The following is a 12,969-nucleotide window of genomic DNA, read 5'->3' as shown; positions in this document are numbered from 1 at the left end:
ATATATATATATATATATATATATATATATATATATATATATATGTAGATGTACCAAACATATACAACTGAAAGAAAAATATTTTCAGTGTGGTTATCACACTAATGTGTTATTTTAGAGGTGGTTAATAACAGCTGGCTCCACTGCTTCAGATCTTCACACAGCCTCATGTCTTGCAATGTCTCCCAAAACCCTAAAAACACACATGACAAAAAAAAAAAAAAATCACAAATTAGCTGTGCAAACAATGTGACTAAGCTGTAGACTTGATGAATATAATATTAACAAACGGAGGATAACTGACCAGTAATGCCTTCTCATATGGTACCATTTTTACATGGTTCTTAAACTTACATTGCTAATGCCTAACATTACAAGCTAGCTACAGTGCTTTACCTCGACTTATACACATCTCGTTGTGTCTCATTATTTAATTAAATATATTCACAGATTTGGTCGTTTTGCGAAGTTATGAGAAGAAAAAACAAGACTTACGGTGCACATTTCACGTATTCGTCTGCATCTCTGACGGCTTCGGACGAACCAGGCTGACCGTGGAGCCGATGAAGCCGCTGTGTGCACTGAAGAAACTGCAACAGTTTTGACCCTCACTTGGTTCTTGCTTCGGCATCCCATATTGAACTGTATCATATCGCCGGGATGATAATCCTCCGGTGTAAAGTGAACGCGTTTTTCGAAGCAGATAGCGCCGTTCTTTTTATTGTAAGTAAACCCGTGGACATGATGTCCTGACAGGCTGGAGTTTGCACAGCCTCCATAAACACAATAATTTACCATGACAATGATCAATTGAAATTAAAAATAACGACTGAAAACACACTAACTCACGACTGCTCCTACTGAATAGCAACAGAGCTAGGCGAACGACTACCTGTCGTGACGTCATATGACGCGGTCTGGAAAAAAAGCTGTTTTTGAGAGCGGTCCAGGAAATCGTCACTTTGTCTTCTAAATTTGTGCCCTTATGTCTTGTAAAATATTTTCAAATCCTGCATTAACGATTTGTATTGTATTTTCATACACGAATATATGTTTATCTCGAAATTTTTTTTAACTTGCAACATGGACTTTAAGAGCCGGGGGTGAAAAGTTTTGGAATTTGAAGATCAGGGGAAATTTATTTTGCCTTCTGAGAAACATGCAAGTATTTTCTGTAGCTTCTGAAGGGCAGTACTAAATGAAAAAATATATATTTAGGCAAAATAAGAAAAATGTACATATCACCATTCTGTTCAAAAGCCCTCAGTCGTCCTCAGTGTGAAAAGATGGATCTCAAATTATACAGTCATTGTGGGAAAGGGTTCAAATACACAAAAATGCTGAAAAATCAAATAACTTGCGGGACCTGACGGTTTTTTGGTAAAATAACATTTTGCAGATTCTGCAAGGTGTGTATAAACTTATGACCTCAACTGTAAGTAATAAAGAGGAAAAGATGGTCGGTTTACATGCACCTTAAACTGAGGCGTTCCAGTGATCGGTCACGCCACAATAAAGAGCCACAAATTGCTATTTAACATTTCAATTTCTTACAAAATGACAAAATTTGAAAGCTGAAACTTTGTTTCACACCAGAAGTAAACTCCCCTTTCTTGTCTGTCAGAGCATTGTCAGTGTCCTCTTTGCTTGTTGGATATAGCAAAAGTAACGAAGGGGGGTGGGTCTTTGTAAAAAGGGTCATTTGAATGCACGCTTCAGAATCTCAGCAATAGAAGTACTGTATTTTATCCAGATGCTTTTTGCCTACTATATGTACTAAAACAGAGTTTTTCATCTACTGTATAGTAGGGAAGTAGGCATGTTCAGACACAAGGTTGATGTTCCTCCAGGAACAGGGATGAGAAACACTCATCTAAACCACCCATTTCTCTCCTCTTCAAGTAGGTAAGCTCTAACGATACATTCTGCCAATGACAGACAGGAAACTTGACTAAAAGACAACTTACGGTTGAGTCCAATGTCATGATAGGTCAGAATGACCGGTCTGTTGCCTTTAGGAGTCCCTCTCAAAGTCACATGAAGGACACCGTGAGGAGTCTCAATGTCGTGCTCCTGCAACAAATCAGAAGATGACATGGATTAATAAAAGTAGTGCAAAGGAGCTCTACGAAATCATTCCTGCAATGTCTGCATTAAAGGATTAATGCACTTCCAGAATAAAAATTTCCTGATAATATATTCACCCCCATGTCATCCAAGATATTAATGTCTTTCTTTCTTCAGTCGCAACAAAAGTTTTTTTAAGGGAAAACATTCCAGGATTTTTCACCATATAGTGGACTTCAATGGTGCTAAACGGATTCAAAGGGTGTTTAGAGTATTCAAAGAGATCTAAACGATCCCAGCCGAGGAATAAGGATCTTATCTAGCGAAACGATCTGTCATTTTTCTAAATAAATTAACATTTAGAATTTTTAACCACAAATGCTCATCTTGTCTAGCTCTCAATGCACATGTGTATACTCTATGCACTCCGGTTTGAACACCGTATGTTCAAAAACTCTCAAAAAACGCATTTTCTCCTCCAACTTTAAAATAATAATACATCACTGTTTTACCTTTTTTTTTTTGGTTTTGAGAGCTAGACAAAACAAGCTTTTGAGGTTAAAAAGTACATATATTGTCATCTAGTTTCACTGGATAAGACCGTTATTCCTCACCTGGGATTGAAAAAAACAAAACATTAACATCTTGGATGACATGGGGGTGAGTACATTTTATTACAAGGACATTTAAGAAAGTGGAGTAATCATTTAAACACTAATGAGAATGGTTAAATGTAATTTAAAGGAAATATCTGCTCGGCCATTCAAAGGGCATCTGTGAAGGTTCATAATTAATTACAAAATTTCCAAATTATTGCATGTCAACGACAACGTCAGTCACCCCATTGTGTTTTTTACTGTGGTGTAGGTTTTGGCCCACCCTTGATGTTGTTTGTTGTTGCACATCACCACCACAACCACAGCATTATACGTCAAAGTAAAAAATCTTGCCTCGGATGAAATGGACACCTCAGCTAGAAGACGACAAACAGGATGAGGCTTTAACCGCAAGAATGAGGCGAAAATCTAACAGCACTATTTAAGGACTCCTAAGGACAGAAGAGCAGCAGGTCCAGCTCTAATCTCATTCCACACACAGCGTGAGGTTTCATTACCCTGGACCAAAAGAAACAAAAGCAGCTCTGACCTGCTCTGGAGGAGATGGACATTGTTTTGATACAAACCTGCACTGACTCCGCACAAACTCACAGAAAGTAACTACAGTGACCTTATTTGAAGACATAGCATGCATGTTTGTTAATACAACCATTTTTTTTTTTCTCCACACAAGTAAATGTTTCTGACAGTGATGTCTTCAGAAGATCTAGAAATCATACTAGCAGCTGACACCTGAAGCAAACCACAGCAGCACCCACCGAAGGCAGCAGATTTAAAAATAGACGAGGCGGTTGTGTTGGAATGTGCACATATTGCTCTCCCTGACATCTCAATGTTAGGTGACTGTTGTCTGATCTCTTGATGTCGCATTCAAACAGTCTACAGAAACAGGTGTTTCTACAGTGCTGCCATTTCTATTGCGGACGTGAGCAGCACACTGTGACATGACAAAACGTGATCACTCCTCTTTATAATCAAAGCAGTCTACAATGGAAACAGCCGTTGCAACGTGCCATCAGTTGGCGGACACTCGGTTTCTATTTGACGTGCTGCACACTTACTCGTCCATCTGAAATAAAACCGTTTTGTCTGAAAAAAGCATTTGTAAAATGACTGCTATGCATTTTGTGTGTTTTTTTGCTTTTTGATATTTTTTTTTTACTAGTGGCTGCAGGACACTATAGTACATTTACAGGTATGTGCCAAAGAAAGACCATTTATTTCGATAATATGTTTCAAAAAGTGAAACTTGTATGTTATATTAGTTCACTACACACAAAGTGAAATATTTCAAGCTTTTATTGGTTTCCATTTTAATGATTATTTTAATGAAATCCAGTATTTCACAAAATTAGAATATTTCATGACCAATAAAAAAAGGATCTTAAACACATGTTGGCCTTCTGAAAAGTGTGTTAATGTCCTCAGTGCTTTGTTGGGCCTCCTTCTGCACTAATTCCAGCATTAAGGCGGCGTGGCATGGAGGCGATCAGTCTTTGACAAAGTTGAGGTGTTATGGTAGCCCAAGTTGCTTTGATATTGGCCTTCAGCTCGTCTGCATTCCGGGGTCTCTGTTCCCTCATCTTCCTTTTGACGATACCTCATAGATTTTCAATAGGGTTTAAGTCAGGCAAGTAAAGCTACTCCATGGCTATTAAACCAGGTACTGGTAGTTTTGGCTTTGTGGGCAGGTGCCAAATCCTGCTGGAAAAGAAAATCATCATCACCCCATGGTTGTGTAGCCTAGTAAACCATTTTGAAGGCTCAGCAAGCCTCTGCGGGTGTTTTGTGTCGATTAGCTGATTGGCATGTCACCATATTCTATTTTTTTGAGATAGTGAATTGGTGGGTTTTTGTTAAATGGGAGCCAAATCATCACAATTAAAAGAACCAAAGAATTAAACTACTTCAGTGTGGGTGCATTGAATTTATTTAATACACGAGTTTCACAATTTGAGTTGAAAAAGAAAGACTTGAACATCTTAGATGACATGGGGCTGAGTAAACTATCAGGAATTTTTTATTCTGGAAGTGAACTAATCCTATAAAACAGCAACAATCATCACTGCATGGTCACTTTCTATTGGTCTGTTTTCCTCTTAATCCAAAAACCAATTGCAACAAAAAGACTCTGTTACCAAGACAACACCACACCACACCACAGCAGCCAACCACCAGCAGCAGCAGGACAGAAATGGAAAAGCAGGCATCTAGATATGCCTGAGGGCAGCTCAGATATGTGTCAGGGATCTGTCAGAGACAGCAGTGCTCTGCTAAGGATGGAAGAAAGAGAACAAGGTGAACTTGATAAAGGTTGGGCGGCTGTCAGTGTTGTGGAATAAGTCCAAATCTCATCCGAACACAAGTACCTGTCTTCTGTTCGTCTGTAAACAGCGGAGACAAAAGCAGCTATTAAGCTAGTATACCTGCACACAGATTCTGCCAATTTTTTTAGGTCTGTTCAAAAGTAAAACAGCAAAGAAATGGGCAATCCTGGGACAATTCTGAAGCTATTGTACATAATCAAGTCAGTTAAAGGAACAGTGCACCCAAAAATGAAAATTCTGTCATTAATACTCCTCATGTTGTTCCAAACCCGTAAGACCTTCATTGATCTTCAGAACACAAAATAAGAATTTTTTTTTATGAAATCTGAAAATCTTGTTGCTATTTTTGTTCTCTTTGCTCACAAAAAGTATTCTTGTAGCTTCAGGACATTACAGTTGAACCACTGCTGTCATAAGGACAGGACTGCTGTCATAAAGCTCTCAGATTTCAAAAATCTCTTAATTTGTGTTCTGAAGATAAATGAAAATCTCACGGGTTTGGAACAACATGAGGGTGAGTAATTATTGACAATTTCCATTTTTGGGTGAACTAACCCTTTAGTTTCAGAAACTGAAGGTGTATGTGTAAATTCTGATTTCACTCTTCAAAAAGTTGCTTCAAATAGTTAATAAAAAATTTAAGGAAAAGTTCATTTAAAATTACTTACAAAAAAGAAACCTATTGCAGCATCATGCACTGTTAAAAAGCAAAGAAGTTACTTAAGAAGGTAGAACCTTATTAAAACCTTATATAAATTATTGGCAGTGGTTCTAAGGGCAAAGTTGTCCGGAATGAGGAGTTCTGTCAGATGATACGAATATCTTGTATGTGTGTATAAAATCCGTGCAATGCACAATCGTTTACGCACTTGAAAAACATAATATCGCCCCCAGTGGCCGATTTCTTTCAAATTTGCACAGACCTTTGGAGCCATGAGTCAAACAGGCCAACCAATGTTTTTTTCCTGATCGGCCTCCATTAACCATGTCTAATAGGTGCTCAAAATTCATCAGCCAATGGCGGCCATGTGTTTTTTTTTTTAAATACGCAAATTTCCTTATAGACAACTGTGGCACTTTGGACCAAGAGCATGCACAGCGATTTTCATGTTGACGGGACAAATTGTTGCGTAGATATCGGCATTATGTTTTTTTCTCGCTTAAAGCGAAGTGACCAAGCTCTGTGATATTTGTCCTGCGAGTATTCTGACTTAATTACTAATTTACTTAAAGTGGCCCTGTTCCTTTAAAACAGTTTGGCAACCCTTTGCGATGGCGAGTCAAATTTTTTTTCGATGATTATTGATATTCGCTCTCTAGAGAATCTTTCTCCACTGGTTTGGTCCCGATTGGGCAAAAAACCTAGGACTAGTTCGCAAAAATAGGTTTTTTACATCATCTCAATCATTTAACAAACGATTTGATTGACAGCAGTGGTTCTAGATGTAAAGCTGTCTGGAATGAGGAGTTCTGTCATATGATATGAATATCGCGTATGTGTGCAAAAAAAAAAAAAAAAAAAAAAGCCCATTGCACAATCATTTACGCCCTTGAAAAGTACGATATCGGCCGATTTCTTTCAAATTTCGCACAGACCTTTGCGGCCGTGACTCAAACAAGCCCACCAAGGTTTGTTCTAATCGGCCTCCGTTAACCATGTCTAATAGGTGCTCAAACTTCATCAGCCAATGGTGGCCATGTTTTTTTTTTTGAGATACGCAAATGTCCTTATACACACGTGGCACATTAGACCAAGAGTGTCCACAGCGATTTTCATGTTGATAGGACAAATCGCGTAGGTATAGCCATTATGGGGGTTTTTTTTCACTCTTTTAGCGCCACCAAGTGGCCAACCCTGCAATTTTTGTCCTGCGAGTGTTATGAGTTTGGCGAATATATATTCAGGATTTATAGGCATCTTACTAAAAGTGGCCCTGCCCCTTTCAAACATTTGGAGTCAAAAGTAAGACCTTTTTTCGATAATTATTGATATTCGCTCTCCAGAGAATTAAAAAAAAATCCTAAATACCTAAAAAATTCAATGAAATAAAACACTTGAGCCTACGACTGATGGTTTAGGAGTTATGAGTGAGCCTGTGTGACGTTGGCGATGTGAGTACTACCATCCCTCTAAATTTCAAGTCTCCACAACTTACAGTTTGGTCTGCATGATCAGTTTCATGCGGCGATTACTGATTCGTGACCATTCTAACAATTACAACAGGGTTTCAGTGCTACGCACTTGAACCCCTAATAATAATAATAATAATAATTATAATTATAACAGGGGTGCAATTTACATCCAGGGACAAATTTATGGAAAATCCTTGCTCCCTCTTTTTAAAGCATCACTCTCCAAATAGGTCTGGATGTGAGACAAACTACTAAAATGCTCCATAAATTGTACACAGTGCATCCACACCAGTGGTAGGAGAATCTCAAAGCCCTGACTCCACCCAATCATACAGCATGCTTCACTGTCATCATCCTCACACTTACACACACTCAAAGGCCTCCCTTTGACACTTAGACACATGAAAGCACATGACAGATCACACATACGTAAACAACCATCAGACAAAAGGCAGATAACGCCCATCGATCACCCACACTACCCATGACACGACTCACAACTCCAGCACTCACGCGCAGACTAAGAGCGTCTGCAAAGTTCCCTCTGGTGCTGGAAATCAACAGGCTATTCTGAGCCTCCGACACAAAACGCACTCTTTTCTGTTAACACTCACCACACTGGTCACTGCGCAGGAAACCTGGTTGATGTCCAGAACTGCCGTCATGTTTCATCCAGCGATCACAGAACAGACGCTTTCTCCTGTTCCCTCTTCTCACTCTCCTCAGAGAGAGGGGCGGTGGCACGAGGTAAGGGAGGGGACAGCCACGATTAACAGAAACAGGAGAGTCGGCAGGACAGCCTGTCGCCTTGAACACCCTTTAACAACAAACGTTTTTTTTTTTCCCTTTTAAAAGCAGCCGTCGTTTGTAAAATTAAAGGATAAATGAGGGATTCAAAGCAAGGCAGAAATATAACTGTGTGTTTGGGAGAGAGGAGGGCACACAAGCTGCTTTAATTGGATTTACAGGGTCAGGTGGAGGGGGTGGGGTGTGTAAATCTCTGCTTCTGTTTCAGCGGGTAAGTTGATAAGGGTGATTATTGGGAAATGTAATTAATAGAGGTGGAGAAATCCGTTCAAAAGTGACTGCGGTAACATCCAAGCTTCTGTTGCCATAGTGACAGGCATGGACAACTCCATGTGGTGAAAATATGTGGATGAATATTTCCAGATGTCCCTGCTATTGTGCTTTAAGACAGAAAATGTGAAAAGAGAGAATATTCGAGGCTCTTCTGTGGGAAATGTTTGCCACAGTGTTTAGGTTTGTAATCCTAAGCTTAACCCCTTCTGTGTTTCCTGTCCGGAGAGCGCAGCCTGGCTGTAGCTCTGGGGAACTGTGAGGAGAAAACGGGAAGCGGTGCTTCCAGTTTAACTAGGGGTAGACGAGATGACACAAGATGATAGTACAACCCCCTGACGGTGATTGGTTGGAACACTGTTTGTTTTTCTGTGGAATGTTTGGTAGCACCGATTGTTTTTTTGGCATACTGTATCTCGGACTCTAGGCTGACCACAGAGATGCGTTTTTTTTACAGCCAATTTATGGGGCAGGCAGCGAGCGGATCGTGAAGAAAGGTCAGTTGAATGTGACACTTTATGTTTCAGGCTTGAAATCGCTGATACAGCCTTTAAGTACAGTGCCTTGCAAAAGTATTCATTTTTTTCACATTTTGTTTTGTTGCAGCATTATGTTAAACTGCTTTAAATTATTTTTTTTCCCCACATCAATCTACATCTCATACACCATAATGACAAAGCACAAAACAGGTTTGTAACAACTTTGCAAATTTATTAGAAATAAAAAACTGAAACGATCCCATTGCATAAGTATTCATACCCTTTTCTGGGACACTTGAAATTTAGCTCAGGAGCATTCATATTGCTTCTAGATGTTACTACAGTTCGAGTGGAGTTAAACTGTGCACACACCTCTTAGAAAAGGTCTAACAGCTGAAAATGCATATCAGAGCAAAAACCAAGTCCTGAGCTCAAGATAACTGCCTGTAGAGCTCAGTGACAGACTTGTGTTAAGGCAATGATCTAGGGAAGAATTCAGAAAAAAATTTGCTGCATTGAAGGTTCACAGAAGTATTATCCATAATGGAAGATGATTGGAACAACTAGGACTGTAGAAAATGTCTGCCAGCCCCCATCCAAGCTGACAGAGCTTGAGAGGTGAAAAGGTGAGGCAAAAAAAAATGAAGGGGTATGAATACTTTTGCAAGGCACTGTAACTCAGGAGAAAAAAAAGGAGTGGTGTTTTGTTGCTGTTTGATTTAGTTTACTTCATGTTACTACCCAAGAATCTCTAGTGTTCAGAATGTACGATTTGTTGCCTAGAAACAGCTTTCACATCAATGACATAAACATTCTGCAAACATACTGTGGATCAGAATAACAGCATGGCGTGAAAAAGCAATTAAACTCTGCTTTAGACTCAAAGGTACCAAGGGTAAAAAGAACAGGAGTGTACTCTACTCTGAGAGTGAACTGAAGGATTGGGACAGAGAGGAAATCATCGAGCAGGGAATGATGGGTCACTGTGAGGACCAGAGAACAGCTGAGCATTAAATGAGACAGAGGGAGGGGAGATGACAGAGAAAGTGTGAAGGGAGTAATCTCGTTCCCAGCTCTTACTATTCAACAATGAAGTCATCCTGGCTTTACTCCCAGTCATCTGCGTTAGATAAACATCCACAACCATGTCTGATACTGTTAATGTCTGATTAGAGAAAACTGATGTACTAAGATTTGATATTGTCATTCTGTAAACAAATGCCACTGTTCACCGTTAATTATAACCTCTGATGTGGAAGCACTAGTGTTCACAATATCATGATACAAATGTAAAGCTATAGTCAAGGTAAAATTGACCTAGATTAGATCAGATTGTGCACTTTGCAATTCAACAACAAGACGCATGGTTTCTGAAATAGGTCACCCTAGATCATTAGCGTCATGCAACAATTCTGATAGTTAGAGATACAGCACAACAGATATGAAACTATGTGAATCTATTCATTATCATTTGTTCTTAGCCAAAAAAAAACACATACTCTACCAGTTAAAAGTTTAAGCAGTATGATTTTTAATGTTTTTAAAGCAGTCTCTTCTGCTCACCAAGCCCTCATTTATTTGACCCAATGTACAGCATTTTTACTTTTTAAAACAACTGCTTTCTATTTGAATACATTTTCAAATGCAATTAATTCTTGTGATTTCAAAGCTGAATTTTTAGCATCATCACTCCAGTCACATGATCCTTCAGAAATCCTTCTAAAAAAAATTTAATTGCTGTTAAAAAAACATTGATGTGTTGAAAACAGCTTAGCAGAATGTTTTCAGGCTTCTTTGATGAATAGAAAATTCAGAACAACAGCATTTATATCTGAAATTTAATGTCTTTATCATCGCTTTTAATCAAATTAAAGCATCCTTGCTAAATAAAAGTATTAATTTCTATGGTCCACTGTGTTTTTTGAAAACCAAAGTCACTGCACCCATTTACCAAGAAATTTTTGAGCATTTTATGCTTCCTTCTGCTGACCAGCTTTTTCAAGATGATAATTTCATTTTCCAGCAGGAGTTGGCACCTGCACACACTGCCAAAAGCACCAAAAGTTGGATAAATGACCATGGTGTTGGTGTGCTTGACTGGCCGGCAAACTCACCAGACCTGAACCCCATAAAAAAAATTAAAAAAAAAATCTATGGGGTATTGTCAAGAGGAAAGTGAGAAACAAGAGACCAAAAAATGCAGATGAGCTGAAGGCCACTGTCAAAGAAACCTGGGCTTCCATACCACCTCAGCAGTGCCACAGACCGATCACCTCCATGCCACATGAATTGATACAGCCTTTAAGTACAGTGCCTTGCAAAAGTATTCACACCCCTTCATTTTTTTCACATTTTGTTTTGTTGCAGCATTATGTTAAACTGCTTTAAATTACTTTTTTTCCCCACATCAATCTACATCTCATACACCATAATGGCAAAGCACAAAACAGGTTTGTAACAACTTTGCAAATTTATTAGAAATAAAAAACTGAAAAGATCCCATTGCATAAGTATTCATAGCCTTTTCTGGGACACTCAAAGTTTAGCTCAGGAGCATTCATATTGCTTCTAGATGTTACTACACTTTGAGTGGAGTTAAACTGTGGCAAATTCATTTGAATGAGTATGATTTAGAAAGGCACACACCTCTCAGAAAAGGTCTAACAGCTGAAAATGCATATCAGAGCAAAAACCAAGATAACTGCCTGTAGAGCTCAGTGACAGACTTGCGTTAAGGCAATGATCACCTGATCACCTCCATGCCACATGAATTGAGGCAGTAATTAAAGCAAAAGGAGCCCCTACCAAGTATTGAGTACATATACAGTAAATTAACATACTTTCCAGAAGGCTAAAAGTTTTTTTTTTTTTTTTAATCGGTCTTATGAAGTATTCTAATTTGTTAAGATATTAAATTGGTGGATTTTAGTTAAATGAGAGTCAAATCATCACAATTAAAAGAACCAAAGACTTAAACTACTAAATTTTGCTTTGATCACAGGAATAAATTACATTTTAAAATATATTCAAATAGAAAGCAGATATTTTAATATTTCAAAATTTTACTGTTCTTGAAGGACTTCGAATCAAACAAATGCATGTTTGGGGAGCAGAAGAAATTTCTTAAAAAAAAAAAAAAAACAACATTAAAAAAATCTTACTGTTCAAAAACTTTTGATTTGTAGTGTAGTTTCTGAATGCACTATAACTATCATGACCTCTGATGGAAATAGACCTTTAAGATAAAAACAAACCACCATCACTATAATCTTATAGCATCATCTCTTTGGATCCTGTAATCCAGTGTTGTTTTCGTCAACGATGACGATGACGAAATCATTTCGTTGACGCCACTTTTTTCCATGACGATAACGAGACGATGACGAGATAGAAATGGCTCGTTGATGACTAAAACATGACGAGACGTGTGTGAGTTTTCGTTGACGAGACTGGACGAAAATGTTAGTGGGTGGTCCGTCAGACGTTTAAAATGCATGACATTTCTGCTTATTGTGCATGCCAATTAAAATCTAAAACGTATCTGCCGCTATGGCAAGCCGTTTTAGCATTAAATACTCTTTGCCATTATTGTATGGCAAGCCGTTTTAGCATTCCATCCTTGTTTGTCTTTTATGTTTTAAAACATTCCTTCATTATTGTAATTATTGGTGAAAATAGTCGATCCGGAAGCTCACATTGTGTTGAACTATAGATCTGCTATTTTCACAACTTATAAGTGACACTACCCAACAGCAAAATACTTACTGACCTACATTAATTTGTTAAAAGACTACTTTTTCTCCTTTTTTGACTAAAACTAGACTAAAACCTTTTTGACTTTTCGTCGACTAAAATTGGACTAAAACTAATAAGCATTTTAGTCCAAAAGACTAAGACTAAATCTAAGATGGTTGTCAAAAACAACACTGCTGTAATCACATCACATTCTCTAATGCACAGTTTCAAGAATAAAAAAAAAAACTGACAAAAAAATGCTACAAAAGCCATGAGGATTGCAAGTTAAAGTTTAAGTGACAATGAGATTCTATCCCTGATCTTTGAACATACCAACCGTTTACAAACCTATAAGCATAACCCAGAAACACAGGTTAACTCTTGACATTTCAGACGGTGTAACCTTGTCCCAGGATGCACCTGAGGTTCTGATGGATGAGAGAGAGTGGGTGAAGGGGAACAAGGATTTCCCTGCGATTGCGATGTGTAAAGAAAGCCCCCGTGCAGCGGCCCACGCGTGTACACCCCAGTGCT

General features: G+C 38.4%; 1 protein-coding gene across 3 annotated transcripts in view; it reads right to left on the bottom strand.

The window, feature by feature from the left end:
* Positions 1-12,969, bottom strand: part of ndrg3b (ndrg family member 3b) — an 87,507-nt gene that overhangs the window by 24,232 nt on the left and 50,306 nt on the right. For 2 of the 3 annotated variants that reach the window (XM_073822564.1, XM_073822565.1), the window contains exon 4: positions 1,968-2,073. In XM_073822564.1, coding sequence (XP_073678665.1) covers positions 1,968-2,073 — 106 coding nt within the window. Of the gene's footprint in view, positions 1-1,967; positions 2,074-7,758; positions 7,936-12,969 lie in introns of those variants that run through there. The other variant, XM_073822566.1, reaches the window with a different exon arrangement.

Source organism: Garra rufa, chromosome 18, assembly GCF_049309525.1.
Source record: "Garra rufa chromosome 18, GarRuf1.0, whole genome shotgun sequence".
Taxonomy (NCBI): Eukaryota; Metazoa; Chordata; class Actinopteri; order Cypriniformes; family Cyprinidae; genus Garra; species Garra rufa.
This window is presented reverse-complemented; position numbering and strand designations above follow the sequence as displayed.